Source organism: Poecile atricapillus, chromosome 13 (genome assembly GCF_030490865.1).
Source record: "Poecile atricapillus isolate bPoeAtr1 chromosome 13, bPoeAtr1.hap1, whole genome shotgun sequence".
Classification (NCBI taxonomy): Eukaryota; Metazoa; Chordata; class Aves; order Passeriformes; family Paridae; genus Poecile; species Poecile atricapillus.
The window spans coordinates 2718583-2741419 of record NC_081261.1 but is presented as its reverse complement, the minus strand read 5'-3'; the positions used below and the strand labels follow the sequence as shown (position 1 = coordinate 2741419).

Genomic DNA, 22837 nt, shown 5'->3' with positions numbered 1-22837 from the left:
CAAAATTAAGCAGCTGAGTTGCCAAAACTTGTATTTTTCCTCCTAATTTACTTTTAAAGAAACACAATGTAAAAAGAGAGTAAAAAAAAACCAAAAAAAAAACAAGTAAGAAATACAGCTCTACCTTATGTCCAAAATGTCCAAACAAATGCTGAAAAACAGGAGTATTTTTGTAGATGCAAATATTATGCTTTATTTCAAGTAAAGCCAGATGCCTGAAGACAAGTATTTACCATTCCTTCTGTCAAGAACAGGAACAAAATGAAGTTTCTGTTATTCCACAGCACTCAAGTACAGGTCTGAGTAGAATCTTTAATTTTCAGTTCCAGGTCACCATCACAAAACAACTGACAGACAAAAAAGTAAAGAGGTTTCTTTCCTTTAAAAACCCTGTGGAGAATCATCCTGCAAAATCCTTTGGTAAGTAACACTGTTTTTACCTGTGATTATGTTGAATTAATTGGGTTCACATGGTAGAAAGGTAGAACCTGAATGAGTGGCAGAAAGCAGATTCTCAGCATAATAACTGCGAACAGGGAGTGTTGACAACTTTATACATCAAATAAGCAGGGCTGGAGGAGAGGCTGAGAACACTGCAAGGGAGAGCGACTGTTTCCAAGGCTTGTGGAATGAGCTGCAAGTTTAGAAGGCTCTAATCTGCCTAAAGAAAATCTCACTGGAGAGAAGGGGCAGTCACAGCCAGGAAAGAATTCTCCCTGGGAGGAAGCCCCCCAGACTGTTCTCCCTCTCTGGAGACTTTCCAAACCCCCCTGGATGTGTCCCTGTGTCACCTGCTCCAGGTGACCCTGCCTTGGCAATGGTTGGACTGGATCATCTCCAGAGGTCCCTTCCAAGCCTGGCTATTCTGGGATTCCCTGATTCCCAGGCAGGGACAGGAAGGAGAATCCTGCTTCCAACTCTGCCACTCCAGCCCAGCTTCAAATCCACCTCTGTCAGGAGCTCAAGATAATTCAAGATAATTCAAGATTGGGCAACTGAGGCAGAAAGCCCTGGACATGCTTCCAGAAATTACTGAATCCCTGAATCATTTAGGTTGGAAAAGCACTCCAAGGCCATTGAGTCCAAACTGTGACTGATCCCAATTTTGTCACCCAGCCCAGAGCACTGAGTGCCACATCCAGGCCTTCCTTGGACACCTCCAGGGATGGGAACTCCACAGTTCAAGCCTAAGGGTGAAGGGGAAATGGGATAAAGAAGGTTAACTCTGGAAACCCTGAGTTCAGCTTGTGTGAGGGCTTTAAAAACCAGCAGCAGCATCACTGCTTTGCTGCTGATGCTCTGCCAGCCCAACGGGGCCTCTGGTCCAAAGGAACCTCCAGAAAGGATTTTCTTACATTTCCAAACCACTAAACTGCTCCTGAAATGTGACAAACCCAATTCAGTCTCCCTCATCTCAAAAACACAGAAGCTTCAAAGGTGACTTTGAAGTTTCTTTGCTATCAAACAGCAGAACACAGAGAACTCCTAAACCAACCCACTACAAATCCTAGGCACAGCTACCGCTTTGTCTACCAGGGGTCAATATTTGTTCCTTAATTCCAATTATATTCCAGTGGGATGCTGCAAATCCATTTAAGTGGGAGCTTTAAATATTGTATGTATTTGATTGCAACTCTTCTCCAGGATCCCCCCACAGGGTGTGAGATAAGAAACCAAAAACAGGGGAGCAAATGATGGAGCACAACCATCAGCTGGAGACTGGATGTTAGTTGGAATTATACTGTATATCAGGAAAGCAGGCGCCCTGCTGCTCATGGCACTGAGCTTTATTTTATATTCATGTATGACTGCTGGAAAATAGACACCAAGTTATAAAAACATCCCATCTTTTGCCTCAATACATCTTCCAGTTTGTGATATGGAATAATTGGCAGCATTTATCTTTTGAACACTTCAAGTATTACTGTATTCACTTGAAAAATATGAAATGAAAGGCAGAGTTTGCAGCTGGGAGAAGGAAAAGCATTACAGGAATCAGCTTCTCAACCACAAAACTAGTTCAAACATGGTAACTTCATTAATGACAGACTTTCTGACAGGAGGAAAGAGGAATTGGATGTCATAGGCTAAATATTGCTAGATAAAATTTATTTTGTAAGTGACAAGAAGAATTTATTGAACCTAGTAGAGAATTTATGGAACAACTTATGAGAAGGTGTAAAACCTTCCCAAATCTTTGCTGCCATGGTTTGTATCACTGTGCTCCTGGAGTCTTTATATGAAGCATTTCACCCCCAAGAGCTCTGGTATCTGTCCAATCCATCACCAATTCCTGCACCAGGAATTCTGTCCAGGCTTTTTCCTGGATTACCTGCCTGTGACTTGCAAAAGCTGGATTTACACTGCAAGATCTAAACCTGCAGCTCCTTAAGTACAATAATAGGTTCAAAGCAACTTATTTTTGTCTGTGGAAGGAATGATCACAAGACAGCCTGGAATGCAACACGAGGCCTTGGTTCCTTTTTTAACCATCCTCTTAATTCACTCCCAAACAAGAAGGGAACAGGAACACAAGCAAGTCAACAGCAACCCATGAGGAAAGGCTGAGAAAAATGGGATTGTTCAGCCTGGAGAAGAGAAGGATTTGGGGTGACCTAACTGTGCCTGAAGGAGCCAATGAGAAACATGAGAGGGACAATTTCCAAGGGAGGGAGTGCCAGGATAAGGGGGAATGGATTCCCACTGCCAGAGGGCAGGGAGAGATGGGATATTGGGAAGAAATTCTTCCCTTTGAGAGTGGGCAGGCCCTGGCACAGGTGCCCAGAGAAGCTGTGGCTGCCCCTGGATCCCTGAAAGTGTCCAAGGCCAGGCTGGACAGGGCTTGGAGCAGCCTGGGACAGTGGAAGGTGTTCTGGCCATGGCAGAGGTGGCACTGGATGAGCTTCAAGGTCCTCCCAACCCATCCCAACCCATCCCATCCCATCCCACGGTTCTGTGATGAAGCACACTGAAGTCTGGGCAGCAGAACATTTCCCCATTTTTCATTTTCCAGTGAAGAGCACAGGTAGGACACTCATTTTCTCAGTAACTTGATAAAACTGTACTACACACTTCCCCACACCCAATCCAAATGGGAAGAGAAAATGAAAACATTATTTTAAAAGAATCACCATTTCCCCTGCCTGGATTCAAAAGTGCTGCACAGGACCAGGCACCAGCAGTGTTTATACAAGTACATATTTATATAAGTATCCCCACGTTCCATGTATAACATTTATCTATTTCTCACACCCAATCTGAGTGCTGAGCTGGGATTCCTGCTAATGGGATTTCTGAGTAAAGCTGAAATACCATTCCCTGCACCTCATTTGACATGTGCCTATCTGGAGGCAGAACGTCACTGCTCCACTCACCTGACAGCCCAACCATCAACACTGGAGTGGAAAAAACCTGCCCTCCCAGCTGACCAATCTGCATTCCAACACACAAAGCATTAAGCCAAGGATGGAGAAATCTACTTTAAAATGTGTTTTTAAATTTGCCTCAGCAATAGTTGTTATCATTTTAGCTAATGCTGGATTAAAAGAAGTGGATACTCGATACACAAATTCTATATGCATCGTGATTCCTTCTTGAAATATCTTAAATAATTGATGCAAAATTCAGATTTTAGTCACTCCTGGGTATAAGCAATGACTGCCCATGACTAAAGAAATTATGACTTTCTTAGGACCCAAATTTTCCCTTTTACACTCACTCCTCAGTGTTCATCTCCTTATTTTTGCTAAAAACTCATCCCTTTTCTCATTACACCCATTTCTTCTTTAACTCCTTTTTAAGAAAAGCACTTCAGGTTTTTCTTTCTGCTTCTTTCATGCCATTTCAAGGCTCACAAACATGATGACAGAGATCATGCAAAACGCAGCTAACAAAAGACTCAAATGATTCAACATCAAGGCAAAAAGTGAACAAAGTGAGCAAAAAGGAAAAAGACAGGTAGCTTGAGCAGTTTGGGAAGGGAGGCAGGAGAATTCAGTGTCTTCTAAAACAAGGAACAGACACCACTCATGAAATACAGCTCCAAATTAAAGGCAGCTTTGAAGATGATCCAGAATGGTCAGAGATTATCAAAGCAAGAATTCAGAAAACAAAAAAAAAACAACCCTAAACAAAATGCACTTGGTGGACAGTGACATTAAACAAAGCAGAAGATTAAACACACTTCTAAAAAAATAAGGATGGAATTAATTTCACGAAGCCACAAATACAAAAAAGAAAGCAAGAAAACCTTAGAAAGGTTTTAATCAGATTAGCAAGGCTGCTGTCACGGCATTCAGAACGATTTTGTTGGTTGTACCACTTCTGAAGATCAAATCACCGAGTTAGACATGAAAATATTCAGCACTATTTCAATGTTTTGCTGTGTTTTAAAGAGCTCTGACTGCCACATCATTTCCAGCACATGGATTCCAAGGAAATATCTTGTCTGAGAAGTATGAGAGGCATTTAATTTTCCACGCAGGCTCTGGAGATGGGACAGCATGGCAAGGGGCCTGGGAGAAATGAGTGGACAGAAAAACAGGTCTGCTCCAGTGAATTTCACAGGAATCCTGACACTGATTCTCAAACTGGACTAAGATCAGAAAACCCTGGGATTTTTGCACTGCTCTGAGGTGGCAGAAAATGGAATTTCCTGGTCTCAAAGGGTGGTTACATCAATACCCTGTGCTTTGGTGCTTAATGGCTCTGTTTTGGACAGAGCACACATCAAGGTTCCCCACCTCAAAATCCTGCAGGGGTGAAGTAAAACCAGAGTTGTTTGATGATTGCTTGATATGTGCAGTGTCAAAAGCAGCATTTCTGTAATAGACAGGTATTATCAGAAAGGTTAAACTGCTCAGTGATTCTTGTCTGGCCCCATCCCCTGACACCCCCTGGAGATATTTACTGGGATTAATTAATGGGATCCCCTCTCAGTCCTCCCTTCTCCAGACTGCCCAGGCCCAGCTCCTGGAGTCTGTCCTCACTGGAGATTTTCCCTCTCTGTGTACTACCCAAGACAAATTCCCCTTTTTGCCTTTTTCCTTTCCGTTTTTGCAAAATCAGACATGATTTTTTTTCTTCCCAATTCAATTTTACCTTTCTAATCCTCACCAAATCCAGCATCTCTTCCAAACAATTTCATTGAAGCCACAAACCCAAATGTCCATTTAAATGACTGGAAGTTTATGAGGTAATAACTAATGAGTGTAAAATCACATATTATGTATGGTATGTGTCCATTACTTCTGTGGCAGGTTAAAATCCAATCTGTGAATCTGATCTCAGTGTTTATTAATAGAAGATTTCAGTCCCTTCTTGTTGCCCAGGTGATTTCATTCTCTTATTTTTGGCTGTTTCTAAACAAAAGCTGTGATAAATCCCAAATACTGGAAAGGCTGGGATAACTAAACAAACACTTCAATTAAGAAATTAAAATATTGAGTATTGCCCCCAAATGTTGAATATTAACTGGATTTGGAAAGAAAGTGAGCCCTTGGTTGTTAATATTTTAGAACAGCAAAAGTTGTAATACTTGTACTTGAACCCACCTGAAATCAGTGGATTGTAACAGGAATGGGAACAGCTGATTTCTAATAAAATTCCCACAGAATTTATTCCCCCATCCCAGCTCTCCCAGCATGGGCTGTAGTTCAGTGCTATTAGACCCAGTTCTGCAATATTTTTACACAGCAAAACAATTGATTTTCCTCTTAATTAACAGGCACTCATGTCTGCAAATCCCATTAGCCTTTCCTGGCATAGGAGGTAAAATTCAGGAAGATCCTGAGAATGAAACATTCAACCAATAACTCATCAACAGTTTCCAAAGAAAATGAAGGCAAACCTGAACTGTCTGAGGCCTGAAAGGAAGGGTTTGTTCATTTTATTGGAACCTGGATGCATTAAAAAATTGCAAATGAGTAACCCTTAGGCTCTGGCCAAGGATATCAATCCCAAAGTCAGCTGCAACCACCACTGCATCTGTGAAAAACCTCAAAATCTATTATTTTACATTTTAAAAGAGGTCAGATTTTGTCTTGTGCATATATAAAGGATCCTAAACTTCCCTAAAGAGAATTGGGACTGACTCTCAGCAGGGTTCTCAGTAATATTCTGGACCACACAGAAACCCAAATATCCCATTCTACTCCATTAATATGAACATGCTGCATAATCCATATGGCTCAAAAAGAAACAACCAGTTCAGATTCTTCTTATCCATTATTCAAAAAAGCTCTCAAAACTATCTGGATTCCTTTCATTAAAGAACATTTTATAAGGTCTACACATTTTCTTCAATTTTGACATGCTTTTTTTATATTAAGGGGCTGATGATTGCTTTAAGAATACAGCTTGGTCTCTCCACTTGCTCAGTAAAGTCCTGAATGGTGCAACTTTCCAACATTCTGGCTTTTCAAAATGAAAATTTAGGACTGCTGTTCAACCCTCCCAGGGTCTGACCTTACTCCACTCCTAAACCCTTCCCTTTTGTGCAGAAGTGTGTTTAGTTTTCCAGACTGTGTCGCAGGATTCCTGCAGACACTGAGCTGCTCACACCTGGATTTTACAGGAGTGCTTTGCAGTCCTGGCCTGCTGCTTTCATCCATCCCACCTTGCATCATTTCCAGGCAATAACCTGATATTCTGAACTGAAATATTGGATATTTTAGTAGCAAACCAGTCATAAAGCATTTAAAGACATTTCAGTGTCACTTAACAAGGAAATATTTAGTCAATCTACTACTATTACAGTAATGCTCAAATTGCCATCTGGAAGACCCAGATTCAAAATTCAGGCTCTGGATCCCAGGCTCAGCTCAGGGAGGCCGAGTACATTGTAAAGAAGATGCAATTAAGTCTCCAGGGAAAGGCTTCTGCAGGCTGACATTGGCTGTGCAGCACGCAGCACACTCACTGGGCTGGATAAAAATAACATATTGAAATGGCAGCTGCTCAGCAAAGGAAGAGGATTTGAGCAGGGATAAAAATATACCTTAAAAGAAGGGGAGAGAATGGTAAAATGCCTACTCAAAGCATTAAAAGGTAATACTGAGTGCACTGAATCACTGTAAGAGTCACCTCTTAACCTCACGCAGAAAATATTATTTATTTCATATAGCAAGACAACCTAAGAACATAATTATTACTGATCTAAACAAATCCAAAGCTAGCACAGTTTAATCACCTCAGACACGAAGAACACACTGTGAATGGATTTTGTTCCATTTGGAAGAATTCCTGCTTTTGATTTTATTACAGAATTCCCAGCCTGCTGCTCTGAACATATCATTTAAAGATGGAAATGATGTCCCAGAGACAGCAGGATCCAAACTGTGGCTGATGTCTATTATCATGCCCACACTCTCAGTTGTTTTGATGGGATATTTTACACAGTACCTCTTTCTCTGGCAGTCCATGGCAATATGAAGGGGGTGCTGTTAGTGTCACACACTCAACTCATGCTGAGGCAGGATTAAACCTCTCACAAGATAGCAGTGAGACCTATTAGATCATCTGAATTATTTCCATGCCGTTCTGAGCTTGCTCTCCGCAGTATGTTTTATTACTGTCTTGCCCAGGCTATTTTTAAAGTCTCAAACCCAGAAGCTTTTCCTTTCTGAGAGTATCCAACTTTAGTTCAAAGCACTGCTTGCACTGATTAACCCATTTAAAATGCAAACCGAAAAACTTCTTATGGAGCTGCTGATTTAAATGCAGGTGTTTGAAACAGCAAACAAGATTTGAGCTGACAGCCATAATTTGTCCTATTTAAAGATTTCTATATCCGAGGTTTAAATAAAGATGGGGCAAGAAAAGAGAAAACATGAGACAGGATCTGTGTTAGCAGATGGAAAATAAACACAAAGGGCTCGTGATCACCAGCCCCACTCCAGGCCTGATGGGGAATGTTTTGTCCCAGCAGTTTACAGTTTTTTTCCAGCTGTATCAGTTGGTTTAACTAAAGGTATTTCCTCCCCTTGCAGACCCCACCCTACTCAGGGATGATCTCTGCAGTGTTACCATGGCCCGGCGGATACTGGGTTGAATAAAGATCCATTCCTTAAATACATGACAGGAACTAACTCAGTGAGTGCTGTGCCAGAGCAGCACAGCCAAATTCAGGCACTGCACACTTCACTGGAAGCAAAGTTCATGTTCTTGCTGAGGAGATCCTTGAAAAATGAGGCTTCACAACAAAGTATTTCATGTAGAGTCACTTAAATGTCTCATCTGAGCTTTGAGGCTTTTTTCTGTACAGTTATAAAACTGTTAACTGTGAAACAGTGTAATTCACAAGGAACCTAAGGAATTATTCCCAGCCCAGGACATGATTGATATCCCTATGTTTCAATCAGTGTGAGACAAGGCACACAGAACTTCAGAGCAGCCACAGATGACTCTGCAGAGGGGATTAACACTCAGGCTAAAGCAGGAATTAATGCGTGTCAGAACTATTTGTATTCTTTGCTGACATACTTATTCCATCACTCTTAAAACATGCTAAGCACTCAAAAAGGAATAGTTCAACTGCAAAGAACCTTTTCAAAGCATTTCAACTAAACATCAAGCTACTTTCAGAAGTACCCTTGCTCAGCAGCTGACCATAAATACCTATGAAGCTGTCTTTGTTAAATTCTGATTTAAAGGGAGATTTTATTTGTCCCATGGTCATGTCACCTTGGGGCAGATTTCAGAGCTGTAACCTGGTTTGGGAGTGCCTGGCAGATGGATAGAAGGTTTTGGGGCAAATCCCAGGTGCTCAGTCAAGGAAGAGCACCTCATTCTTGGTTCTATATTCAGCGCTGGGGGCATGGGATGTTGCCAGACAGAAAATAAACCAAATAAAAGCTGTTAGTACTTGTTACTAATAAAAGCCTGGTCCCCACTGCATAAGAGGAGGAAGATATTTTGGGGTTTTAATTCATTTGGCATCACTTTTATCCACATCAAGCTCTCCCTGTCATTTCAACAGGCAAGTATTTCATGGTGTTTCTCACCACACTGAATTTCTGCACAGCACTGGGGACGGGAAACTCGAGCTGCATTTCCAGACCACAGAGAAGGCAACAAACACAAGTTCTTGCCAGTTTATCAAAGGTTGGTCTTCTAAGCAAGAATCACTATTAAAACAAGTCAGATTTCATTACCACCACAAGCCTTGATATCAAAAGGAATTTACTTGCAGAAACCACAAGAGCAGGTTTGTTTTTTTTTTAGTGGTCTCATGACTGGTAACAAAAGTGAGTGGTTAGATAAGAAGCGTGTGTGAGAATTTGACTACTCCACTCATACAAGTAACCACTGAACTGAAATGGATTACTCATCCTACAGGACATGAAACTACAGCTCTGAGTTTTTGACCATAAGCAGTTTCTATTCAGACAAAATTATGTGCAGACAATACTTTGAATACTTTGTAAGCTGAGGTATTTTCAAAGCAAGATTACCTTCGCCAAAAAAACAAAAGGAAGAAAAAAAGATAAATCCCAAATGCGAGTCACTTCAACCTCTCTTTTTCTTTACAAACGGTTCCAAAAAGGTAAAAAAAGACAAAATACTCTGTTTTTCTCAAAAGGACATGGATAAACCTCATTCCTTCCCAAGACAGAAAAAACTATGAGTTCATTAAGGAAACCCTATTAAGCAAAAAGTTACTTCTTGCTGAGCCACACAAGATTCCTGAAGTTGATCCAAACCCCTGGCAAGTAACACAACAGGTCAGCCTGTGTTTGTGCTCTGCCCTGCTCTGGACAAGGACAGACACCCTCAAGCACTCCTGTGCTGTAACAGCTTCACTCACACAACTGAAAAAAGCCATCAGGTGCACAAGGGAAATTTGCTTTTCCTATCCAAAACTGGAGTCTTTTATTTTCAATAAGCCCCTCTCCCCAATTATTTACTGCAGGAAATAATCTCTGTCTAAATTTACCTTTCAGTGAATCATTTTCAGCCCTCATTATGTCAATTAAGGAGTTCTCCAGTGAGTGCATGTCAAAAGTCCTCGTGCGATCCTGCAAGCAAACACAAACAGAGCCACTGTTAAACACCAGCACCTGAAACACAAAAACTTCAATTTTCTTCTGCATAACCACAGCAGAATTAAGCAAAAAGTACATACTGCCAAAGGATAGAAGAGTATTAAAAATTTCCTCTTATAGCAGAATATTAAAAATTATATTATTATTACATATGATCTATAATAACCTAATCATAACCAATGAAGTCTAACATCAACTATTTCTCCTTCCTATAAACCAAAGCCATTATTTAACACATGCACAGGTCAGACCTTCTCAACCAAACAAGAAATTCCATATCATACAAATCTGATGTTAGAGGAGCAAAGCACAAAGTAAAATACCCTGGCACTGCTTTAATTTAATTGACAAATTCAGAAGAACTGAAATTTCTTATAATCTCTCAAATCTTTGCAGTATCATAAAAGATCCCAAAAGGAGTAAAAATCATTCCAATTCCCAATATTATTCACACATCCATGCTTTCTGTGTATTTATACATTACAACTTGAGAATTTTATACAATTACATTAATCCAGCCTGATTTTAATTTTTTTTCTGTCCAAGAAGCTCTCTACCATCAGCACTAAAGATTTTATTTCATTCCTGTCCCAAGGAATCCCCTCTGAACTGAGCTCAAGCAGTGGAAAGTCTCTGTTCAAACAAGAGAAACGTGAGCAATTTAGAACATTTTTGCTCTTGACTCCTTCTCCACAACCCTTGTTATTCCAGCACTGAGTGTGTTTTTTGTCCCTAACACTGGCTGTGAAGCTGAAATTTCTCCAAAGCACACAGATCCAGCTTGGAATATTTTTAAAGGCAGTGGTGAGTTATAAAGTGCTTTATTTCAGTGCTGAAGCAGGAGTGATTGTGTGTTGCAAGGGCCATTCCTGATTTCACTGATCTCTCATTCTGCACTTCAAATACCTCAGACTATTCCAAGAGCAGGAACTCACCAGCTCCTGATCCATTTCCAAGCTGTAAATTACATTCTGATCACTAAAAAATACCATTTTTCAATCGAATTTCCTGGTATTTTTCCTCTCTTCAGAACAGTTTATTACTGAGACAGAACAGGCCACGTATTCCAACCCGGATGTGCTGTGTCTCAAATAGCATTAAAAAGGCCAGAGTTTGGAACCAGTTCCTTTATTAAGTCTAGCAAATATCAAATTTGCTATAAAAAGCACAGCACTGCCCTGTCTCCCTACAGGATTGATTTCCTTAGTCATTTCTATTACAAGATAATTGAGGCACCTTAGAGAAAATATCAGGAGCATTTAAATTCTTAAATTTTGTGCTTTTCTTTCACATATTTCCTAGAGTTTCCTGCTTTTCCTAGCAGATTTAATTTATTGGTTTGGTTTAAACATTGCTACGTCTTACCTATTTCAAACTTTAGTTACATTAGAATCCCTTAGCAGGAGTGAGTACAAGCCCTCAGGTTTTGGATCCATTAGGATCCAACAGTTGAGTAATTCAGGAATGGATATTAAAAGGCAACTTCTGCATTTCCAGTCTTCACAAAATTACCAAAATAGCCTAAAACACAGGTGGGAGCATTTGCTGGAAACCTGATGTCCCTCAGCAGCTTCTCCTTCCTGAATTCTTGTGTTAACCTCAAGCCCACCCCATGAACAGCTACAAAGCTCTTATTTCACAAAGTGCAGATCCTCAGTAATTCCAAATCTTTGTGGAATTGTGGCACTTCACATTTCAGTTGTATGAGAGACACAAAGGAAGTGACCCAGGCCAAGCAATTCGCAGTTTATTGTGCTGAGCACCTGTGCCTGAAGCAACTCTTTTCTCTCTAAAATATCTGTGTTATGTTGGCTTGAGCTGTAGGAACAAAGGCTTTGCTGCAATGCTAATTTTTAATATTGAGAACAGAGAATTGAAACATTTGAAGGGAAAAAAAGTGAATTGAACTGGTTGGCTCTTAGGGAAGTGCATTCTCCAGTGGAAGCTTTTGGTGCTGAGGAATTTATTTTCCTTTTCAAGTGAACCACAAGCTGTCCCTTTTTCAGGGTGATGTCCATAAACTGCAGATCCCACTGCAAACTCTTTAAAACACAACCCTGCACAATGATACAAAAGATTATGGTGATATTCCCACCTGCAGCTATCAGCAATCCCAGAAAAAGGAGGAATGCCTAAAACTTGGGATATATAAAGAAGACTCTGTACATCTACCCTGTGAAAAGATGTCAGGCCTAAATAAAGACCAGCCAAGGTGCCAAGCTGGGTCACAGGTTTGCACAGTGCTTATTATTAAAAAGAAAATTCCATCAGTTAAGTTGATTATTTGCCCTGACAGGTTGCACACTACTAGAGAAAGTCACCATTGGTAGTTTTGAGAAATTTTAATACAAATTAAAGTCCTTTTTATAGTGAAACTCCTTTGAAAACAGCAGGACAGATTTCATCAGTCTTATTTTCCAAGACATTTTACCAGAACCAGATCTGAAATATATCCATTTATTATGCACCTAAAGAAAAAATAAAGGCTGATGAAGGTCAGTGGGAATGGCCAAACCCCTGAGGAAATGCATAACTCTGCATTTCATCACAGAACATCAAAAATAGCTCCAATAATCAAGATATTGATCACAAATCAGTAACTAAATGTGGGGTTTTCTCAGATACATATTACTTAAGCACATAAACCACGCTGAACTTAGGAAAAAAATGTTTTCTTGAAAAGATTTCATGTAGAGAGAGTTAATAACAATATGGTGATGGTTTTAATGAAGCAATTCACAAAGTTACAGTGCTTCGGAGCTGGATTGCTACGGTACACTTATTTATTTATAAAGAAAATATACAGGGGTAATGACTACCCTGGACTAAAGCAGAGTATGTACAATTCAGTAACAAAATGTGGCAACCACAGCCTGATATTATTTACCTGGGTTCCAAAAGAACTTGGCTTTACACAAGTTTGTTTAGGGAATTTAAAATGTTGCTTTATCAGAGGGCTCAAGGGCTACACGCTTTTATCCTTGGGAAACAGAACTGAAGCAGAAAAACATCAGGTAAACACGAGGACACAATAAAAAAATGAAAAAAAGAAAACCCAAACAAACAAGACACAAACCAAATTAAACAAACTAAAGCCACAAAAGAACAAAAAAGAAAGAATTAAACCTGCAGTCTTAGCACATGAGTGTGTTTAAAATTTCAGCCAACGTTTCAGAAGACATTCATTAAACATAATTTGGAATAAGCAGTGATGTTTGCACAATGTACAAGAGGTGACAGCCTGCAGATCTGGTGAAAAATGAGTTATTAAGTCTGGAAATGTCCTACAATAACCAACCAACCACTTCAGGACTCTACCCTGGCCATCTCTGCCTACAAAATAATTAAATTCTAATCCCTGTTCCAACTTTATTTTTCAAAGTCCAAAGACATTTCATGCCCACAAGAAAGTCACTTGGTGCTTAACATGTATGATACACACTGGGTCATCTTCCCATGCAAAAGAAATTCCACGTGAATCTTTCCTGCACAGGAAAATCATACTTTGAATTGAAAAATCCCATACATTAATTCTCCTGCTTATCAGAAAAATTCACATTTAATTTAACTATTAATTCATTATAGATTCATTATATTTAATCTGCACCCACAGCATCACCATCACCTGAATAATTAAGATGCCAGAACCTGAAAGCACTTCCCAGGATGGGCCTCCCAGTAAATCCCAATTTGGTAAATCCTAAATTGCACAAAAAAATCAAGGTATGAACACTTGCTGGTAATTAAGATTGGGTCTGGTCTCTTAAGATTGATCTGAAGTCCAAGGCATCAATAATAATGTAAAAGATGTCATTGCATTAAGCAATTTATTGATCAGCATTTATGGAGTAGGTGTAGTTATAAAATTGGGGCTTGTTTTATACATTGAAATCTTTGTCAAATCAGAACATTTGTGCAAATCAAAAACCTCTCAGCTACATTTGTACCTTAATTACAGCAGGAGAAGCCTGAAACTTTCTGAAACCCTGTTCCCATTTCCCACAGTTCCAATGCCACGTGTCTCAGGCACATGAGAGGCAGTATCACCATATTTATCATCATAAATACAAGTTCCACACTTCTCTTTCAACTGCAACACAAATTTGGACTGGATTATGCTTCTGGGGAAGCTTCTCCTCCTTCCCAGCACCCTGCAAATGCTCTATACCAGCTCCCAGTCCAGTATCCAGTGAATTAAAGGCTTTGAATAAACAGGTTTTTCCTGAAAGGATGTTGCTGTATTCTGCCCAGATCATCTTTTATAGCTTCACCAGGGAACAATAAGAAAGAGCTGGAAAAGTGAAGTGGCACAAAACACAAAGTTTAGTCCAACCTGAACTTTTTAAGTGTTAGAAATGACAAACCTTTACTGGAAATGTTTGTAACATGTGTGATTCTATTTGAGCTGCATATTAAGTTCACCATGTATCTTCCAGAATGATTTTCAATATCTTCCAGAAATGATTTTCCATGATATCGTGTATTCTCACTCTTTGCTGGGCTGCTAAGTATGCAACTTCCAATGCAAAATGCTTAATAAGAGTACTCCTTTTAATCTTAGGAAAAAGACAAACATAATTCAAATAGCTTCTTAACAAAAGCTCTCTTTAAACAGAAACCCTGAGGTCAAAAACACACAGGAGGGCCAAAGCCCAAGTATTAACATCAGTAGTAAGTTTAGAAAACAAGAACAGTGTTAACTTCCACAGCACTTAACTTGTGCATGTCATACCACATTAGAGTGCTGCTAATCCCACAGATCAGTAGCTGTGGGGAACAGCACACAAAACACTAATTACTGCACAGCTGATGGAGTGACAGAAAAATGGGGGAACAAGTTTAAAAACCCAACTTCAAGGATTTGCTCTCTTTTCAAAAGATACCTTGGAATTATTGGGAATAATTGCTGTTGCTAGAATAAAAAATTAAATTCTGCAAAACAAATAAGCTCTTTTTTGTGCAGCCAGCCATCGTGAGTTATGAAAAGGTTCCTCAAACCCAAATATTAAAACAAGAGGAACGGTAAAGAAATTTATTTGCAAGATCCCTTCAAGAGGAAAGTTTGGCAAACGCATTCAAGAGGCTATTTTTTTAATTCCAGTTCCCTGTGAATTTGTTTAATGCACTTATTAAATCAGGCCATTTCTATGGGCAAACAAATGCTGACGTAGAGGTCGGAATTCAAACACGTTTTGTAATCACGAATGTGTTTTCTCAAACATTCCATATCTGCCTGGGGGAAGAGCAAGGCTCCCTGGCACAGGCCCTGGCTGGATTTGGAAGGGGTTATATACCTGGAAACCAGCCACTGGGGAAGAAAGGAAAAAACATTTTGAACAAGTGGATACAATGAACTGCTCTCATGTACAAAATTCTTTGAAATGGGCAGTTATTTTCGAGCCTGATTCCGGGAAGAAACACAAATTCTTTTAAAGCATTTTTACAGAAAGCTGAGCACTATTGCTTCATTTGCTTGTGCCTTCAGAGAGCCATTTAAAAAACATCATCACGCACGGAAGATGAGATCTGGAAAGCTGGAAATGCCTATCAAAGCAAGATTTATGCATTGCATAACAGGCAGGATGTTCCACTCATGAGGAAGTGCAAGTACACAGCCAAAGGAAAGCCAAAACAATCTTGAAGGCAGCGCGGCCGTGAAATGCAATTACTGAGCACCGAGTTTGTCAGTGCTGCTGGGAGAGAAGGACAAGGAATTACTCTTAAAAATCACTAACTTGGTAAGGTGCCACAGTCACAGTCAAAGCATTTTCATATATTAATTCTCAGGGAAGGCTCTGCGAGCCAAAAGACTCAGTTTTTTGCTTTTTAATTTTAATTCAGGAACCATTTTTTCATTTGGAGACCATTTCCTTTTCAAACGAACACACAAAGAACAATGGCTTTTCTCTTTTCAAAAGATCTTTGAAGGGGGGAGCCTGCCCAGTGGCTAAAGCACAACATCAAAACTTAATTTCATTAACAGATCTGGTTAAGTCTTCTCTGACCTTGATGCCAGTTCCATCCCTGCAAGAGGTTCCTACGGACGTTGTGGTTTGGGAATTGCAGGAGACAGGATTCCAAATGGAAAACACTTAGAGCAGAGAGCACAGGCTTTGCACGCAGCTCTCAGTGCCAAGGCAAGGCATCATCAAATTGCAAGGTTATCAAACTGATCACCACAGTATTTTCCTTTCATCTGCACCATTTGGAGCACCCATTTCATCCCATGGGCAGGGATGTTGGAAGGGAGCACATCAGTGGCTTACAGGGAAATTATGCAATGCCATCCTCTCCAAAAAGAAAAAGAGCTCTTAACTCCTGGTCACCCCAAGATTTCCATCAAAACACAGAATCATGTGTGTCACCAAGCTCTGGAATAGATACAACCTTTGAGGAAAAGAAAAAAGAAAGTGATCCCCCAATATTTGCAATTGCTGGTTTACATTTTGCCTTCTAAAGAAACTCATTTTCACTAGATTGCAGCACCGCTTGTTAATGATTTAAGCAGCAAAACATAAATATTAAATGAAAGGGATTGTTGTATCAAATTACTCCATTATGTCGCTGCAGCAAAGACAGCTTTCAATTATTTCCTAAACAGGAATCTAAGAAGATTCCAGTAACAAAATAGCCTTGTCCAGTACATGATTGCATCAGCAAGGATACTTCAGGGGCAGAGAGAGATGCATCAACATATATTTATATATATATATATATATATATATATGTAATATTATATATGTAATAAGCAAAATTCTGCTTTGAGTCAGAAATAGAATCAGCATAATCAAGAAAAAAATAAAACTACATCAAAGGTCAATTTTTACATCATTTGTTTCCAGTGACTCAAAAATTCACTGTGCTTTCAATGCTCAGCTGAAGTGACCAAAGCAGCTAAAGATTTTATACAAAAGAAAAAAAGTTGTAATAAGCGGTTGTCCAAGATGGCTTCAAAATTAATCAGCATCTTTCTAGGGCTGCAGTGCTGAAGTCCTGCTCTGCTGCCCTGCCCTTTTCCTCACAGAAGTGATAGTAGCAGACTGGAAAGCACTTCACTCCACACTTTCCTTTTCTTGGCATGAAGGAGTGTCAGACTCGGTCTTGACATGTACAGCCTCATCAGAGTGTTTATGTAAACAGACACCAACATGCTACACCAAAATGATTTCTTTACCATGATCAAACTACGTGTGTCTGCTATTCTGTGGCTGGAACACCATCCAGAAGTCAAGGTTGACTTTGCCAGTTTCCTGAAATTTCCTTGATGCCAATCCAAGCACATTGCTCTGCCTGTGTATATATTTGGGGCTTACACACAGCAGCAAGGACACCCTTGATCTCATTCTGTCACTCTCAACATCAGCTACGTGTCAGGGTACAGAGTGAATCAAACCGTGAGCCAAGGCTCGCTGCAGTGAGGCTGAAAAAAGACCAGCTCCAGCTGGGTCCCTTTTTTTAATGGTTCCACTGGATAAATTGGGTATGCTGGACACAGCTTCATTATATTCATTACAAATCCTGACATTAAAATCAATTATTACTCTGCATTCTAAATTTGGAAGGGCTCTACCTGATACTGAACCAGTCAGTAGCACTGCAGTGGAAAAAAAGGGCTCTGAAGGAAAGTTATTGCCAGCAGCTGCTGTGCTGTCAGCAGGGCCTGCACACCACCAAAAACCTGCAGTTTGCAAAGAACCCAACTATCCCCAAACCCACAAAGTCACCGTTAATTGTATTTCTGTCTCTTTACATCATGAGACACATTGCAGTTTGTATCTTTGAAATTGTATTTAAGTAGGTCACCCCGCTTCTTGCAGCATGGCAAGAAATACTGCAATCACGTTGAGAATTTTACTTTTGCCCTCATTTGAAGAGCTTGAAAAACAACCCTGGAAATGTAAAAGAACTCTTGGGTCTTTTAATTCACCCTAAAGGAGTTTACAAAAGGCGCACACACACATAAAAGCTGGGTTTAACTGGTGGTCAGATGAAAAGAAGGGGACTTCTGATTTAATTCCTACTGCAAATTAGGTTCAACATTATACAGTTCTTTTCAAATTCATAACAAGTCAGCCCAGAAGGAGAGGCTGAGCTGCCAGACAACCTGCCTCCTGCCAGGAGAAGGCCACAGCAAAATACAGGAGACCACCAACTGATCTCATCCACATCTATTTTTAGTGCTGATTTAATGGCCTGTAACCAAAAGTTGCTGCCATTCCTGAGGAGAACAAACTGCACTGATTACCATTATTTGTAAAAAGCAAAGTTTCCCCCAAAAATGCTACAAAAATTATGTTGCACTGCAAGCCCATGTGATACTGTAAAACCAAACACAATCATTCTATACTTCTTTTTTCTCAGATGTGGTACATTGCTGCGTACTTTAAAAGGCCTCAGATCTCTCATACTCCACCAGGCACTTTTTTTTTTTTTCCTTTTTCTTCTTTGTTGAAATACTTGTCAGTGAATTTCTTCATTGGCTATTTCTGTCTGTGTGTATTAAGCTGAAGCAAAGTGGCCAATACAGATGGCTGGTGGGCAATAGATATTTATGACCATCACTGTTAAAAAAAAAACCCCATGAATCACAGCTTGGAGGATCATTCCCACTATGACATTTCAAGTTAGCCATATGGTTTTTTTCAGTTGCAAGCACAGAAATCCCACAACCAGGGCTACTTTAATGCTCTTTGGGGAGGGTTGTTTTTTTTTTTTTCTTATGGATACAACAGAGTGCGCTCACCTGAAAAGGAAAAATGTTGTCAGCTCTGTTCAAGCTGTCGTCCATCCAGGATTTGGGAGCGAAGGCCGAGCTGGGTCGTGCATACTTCTGCAGCTGGATATGATTACTTGCAAAATTCTTCTTTAAGGGCGAGATGGAGTTCAAGGGGGTGATGCCTCCGTTCAGTCCCCGGCGGTGGTCTCGGCCCTGGGACCCTCCCCAGCCGCCGTATCCGCCGCCGCCGGGGCTCCAGGAGGACGGGGTGGGCGATGGGCTTTGGTAGCTGCTCCACGGAGAAGGTGGCTTGTTAAGATTATTGGCCAAATGAGGCAACTGATTAAAAGCAGCATTTCTGTGTGTGAATGGAGGTGGGTGAGGACTTGCAGGAGACCTCCTCTGTTGCTGATGCTGATTGTGATGATGCTGGAAATGGGGGTGATGAGGATGGTGCTGAGAGAGGGGTCCGATCTGGGGGGAAAAGCTACCACCAAAGCCAGGGCTGACGTGATGTGGAAAATTCTGAAACAGCAGAGCACCATTATTAGCTGAGGCAGTAGGGACCCCTCCCTGGTGGAAAAAACTTGCATCTTCATTGATTATTGTAGAAGAGGAAGGAGCAATAGCTGCAGACCAGTTACTAAAACCAGTCAGAGAAGATGCGGTGGATGTCAAGGGCTGTGTCGAAGTACCGAGCCCCGAAGCCTCCTGGTAATCAAATCCTGTTAAAACCGGCGATTCTATTCTTATTTTCTCCTTTCCATTGCCGTTCTCTGAAGAATTATCGGCCTGGTTTTCTTCAGTTTTAGCTTTCTCGGGTTCGGAGAGCATGCCTGCTTCCTGACTTTGACCAGGGGAAAGCTGCTGTTTTTCTAGGGACTCTTGCTTTTCCTGTTGCTGAGTTTTAGATTTTTCTGACCCCAGAATCTCATCCTGAATATTATGGGCAGCTGGAGCAGGAAAGAGCCAAGCTGACCCAGCACTACTGCCATTGGCAGCTGTGTTATTATTTATAAAAGCAGCGGGGCTGGGGGTTGCATTTTGATGATGGTGTGGAGGCTGCAGATGTGGATGAAATCTGACTGGAAAAGCTGACTTATTTCCAGTGTTGTTTTGCACTAACACTCCGAACCCGTAATCCCCCATTTATTATATTTAGGGTTTGAATCCTCCCTGTAGGAACAAGTTGATGTTTAGTGTTTAGCTTGTCCTCTTGTGAGGCAAGATTAGCAAGTATTCTGGTTTTTGCTAGATATTCCAGTGTCTCCCTCCACGCTATTAATTTCAGATTTGGATAAAGATGTTTTGCTTTTTTTTTTTTTTTTTTTGCAAAAGATAGATCTCTTCAACTATTTCAATGTGTCAATTTGTGTCCGTTTCCTTCCTTTGGCCAGGAGGAAGGGAAAAATAAATCTTTGGTTCACAAAATAAGAGGTTTCCTTTTTCTAAAGGAAATGCACAGCAATGAGAGAATAAGCTTCTGGGAAATAAGGATAAAGAGATTCTAACTATCCTGTTTTTTTCCTCCTCAGCAGCCTTGACTCGCCCATAAATGAGTTAAGAGGGGAGGAAAAAAAAAAATACAATGACGTCTGGTCCCTCAACCCCTTGGCAGCAAAAAATAGATTTAAATCTGGAATAATTTAATACATCTCTATAATCTAATATATATTTGTGTCCTGTTCAAAAAGAGTCTTTGCTGTGGACAAGGGAAAAATTTACCTCAGGATTTCAGCATTCAGAAGGGTGAAATGGGGGAGTGAGTTGCAGAAGAGGCTTTATCCCGTGCTGCTGGGTTTAACCTATTATATTTAGCAATAATATACACCGTGTGTGTGCGTGTGTGGTTGTTTAAAGGGGTAAGATCTTATCTCAGGAAATCAGTATTCTCTGTGTGTTGGGTGGGGAGTGAGTTGTGCAGGAGAAGGGTGGATTCTTGATGCTGCTCCTTCTGGGCTGGGTTTCTGAGCTCGCCAGACTCGCTTCTTATTTATGATCCAGTATTTGCGTGTCCTTCATATGAGTCCTGGCTGTCCGAGGAGGAAGGTTTTCATCTCAGAAATCAGCGTTCACCGTTCGGGAAAGGGAAGGGAGGGGACAGCGAGTTGTGCAGGAGGAAGGGGAAGGAGGTTTTTTCTCGCTCTCTGCTGCCGGGAGGGTGTTTTGTGGTGCGGGGCTCGCCTCCTTCCCCGGGAATCGCGGCTCCCGCAGCCCAGCGAGCCCCCGGAACGCGCTCCCTCCTCAGGCACTCGGCATCCAGCGGGGCCGGGCTGTGGGTGCCCCGCGCGTCCCCCGCCCTCGCTCGAGCCGGGCAAGGCAGGAGGGGTTTTACCTCAGCAGCGCAGCAGCCTCCGGCAGGGAGGGGAAGGCGCGGCCGGCCGGGCTCCTCTCTCCCCCATGGAAGGTGTTTAAGCGGCTCTCCCGGGTCGCCCGGCGGGGTCGGGGCAGGTTCTGGCTCGGGGCGCAGCGCTCGGGGCTCCGGCGGCGGCTCGGGGCGCTCCCTGCCCTGCGGCGGCTCGGCTGGGCTGCGGCCGGGCCGTGCCCCTCATGTACCGGCCGCACCGGGGGGGGGGTCTCCGCGGGCTCGATGCTGCGGGGAGCTGGAAGGACGAGGCGATCGACAGCTCTCGGTAGCCGGCGACGTGTCCCCGGCGCGCAGCCCCCGCTGCCGCCGCCTCGTTTTGCGTCTTTTTCCGTGTGTTTTTTCTGCCGCCTTCCCCGCCCCCCACCCCCCCGGCGGCCGCCGCAGCCGGTACCTCGCTGGTCCCCGCGCGGCCGCTGCCCAGCCCGTGCCGCCCGGACCGAGCGGCCGCACCAAATGACAACCAGCTGGCGGGGGCCGCGCGGCGCTTCCGGGGCGGCGGCGGCCGCGCCCCCGGCCCGCCCCCGGCACCGGCTCCGGCTCCGCCCGGCGCCGCGCCGCCATCTTTGGTGCGGGCAGGGACTCCCGGCCGGGGCGGCCACCTCGGGGCTGGGCGCGCACCGCCCGCGGCGCCGCCGCCATCTTAGGTGTGGGCGGGAGGTCAGGCGGATGCCGGCGGCGCCGCCATCTTGGAGTGAGGAGCGCGGCGCCCGCCATGTTTGTGCAGGGCAGGGCGTCACCTGTCACTGTCAGTGCCCGGTGTCACAGCCAGCCGCCGCGCTCCGCAGCGACATTAAACAGCTTCTCATTCCACCCCTGCCGTGGCAGGGACACCTTCCGCTATCCCAGGTTGCTCCAAGCCCCGTCCAGCCTGGCCTTGGACACCTCCAGGGATGGGCCCTCTCCACCCTCACAGGGCAACCTGTGCCGGGGCCTTCCCACCCTCACAGCAAAAATTTTTTTCCATACACGCAACCTAAGTAGTCCAAGGGCAAGCATCAAAAAGTCTGGCTACTGCAGATCTGGTTTATACACAACTTCATTTTGGGGATGGATGCTGTATTTTGCACACCGACAGACTACAACACGCAAATGAAAATAAAGTTTGAAAATTAATATCAAAATATAGTGACATTAAAATAACTATATGTAGGTACACCATTAGAAAAATCAAGCTTAAAAGGAAAGATGCAGAGACCTTTCCTCAAAAGTTTTCTCTTAGTAGAGGGCTGTCCTTGACTTGCTCCAAGACTCCTCAGACACATGATTTGATTTGGATGATACTTTTGCCAAACAAAGTATTTCCCAACAATTTTATTAAATAAACTTTCTTCTTTGCAGTCACAGACACCTTGTTTCTATGTGTAAAAACCGCCTTGTTTACATATGGTGAAAACATCATTGTGAAAATGTAATTACTGGGTTATAATTTCTCTTTCTGTTTACTGTTTGCAACTTCTGTGAGCCCATTTGATACTGAGCATTATTTTCCTTTGTATTTTTCTAGTCATAATGTTGTTGTCATGATCATAGGGTTGAGGGTTAACAGGCACTTCTGTTCAGACGCCACGGACCTGGCTCCAGCAGCAGATTGCTGTTCCATGAATAGTTTGGGAAAGACTGAGTAGATGGCCTTAATTTAATTTCAGGCACACCCTTGCAATGCATTAGGGTAGATGCAGATGGACTGGAGTGATACAAGCAGAATTTCTA

General features: G+C 42.2%; 1 protein-coding gene across 1 annotated transcript in view; it reads right to left on the bottom strand.

Moving 5' to 3' along the window:
- The window catches only part of CPEB4 (cytoplasmic polyadenylation element binding protein 4), a 37430-nt gene extending 16717 nt beyond the window's left edge, over positions 1-20713 (bottom strand). Inside the window, exons 1-2 of the mRNA XM_058849067.1 lie at positions 18787-20713; positions 9935-10016 (exon numbers count right to left, since the gene is read on the bottom strand). Of these exons, the coding sequence (XP_058705050.1) occupies positions 9935-10016; positions 18787-19908 (1204 nt within the window). The 5' untranslated portion in view covers positions 19909-20713. The remainder of the gene's footprint in view (positions 1-9934; positions 10017-18786) is intronic.
- Between the last annotated feature and the right edge of the window lie 2124 nt (positions 20714-22837).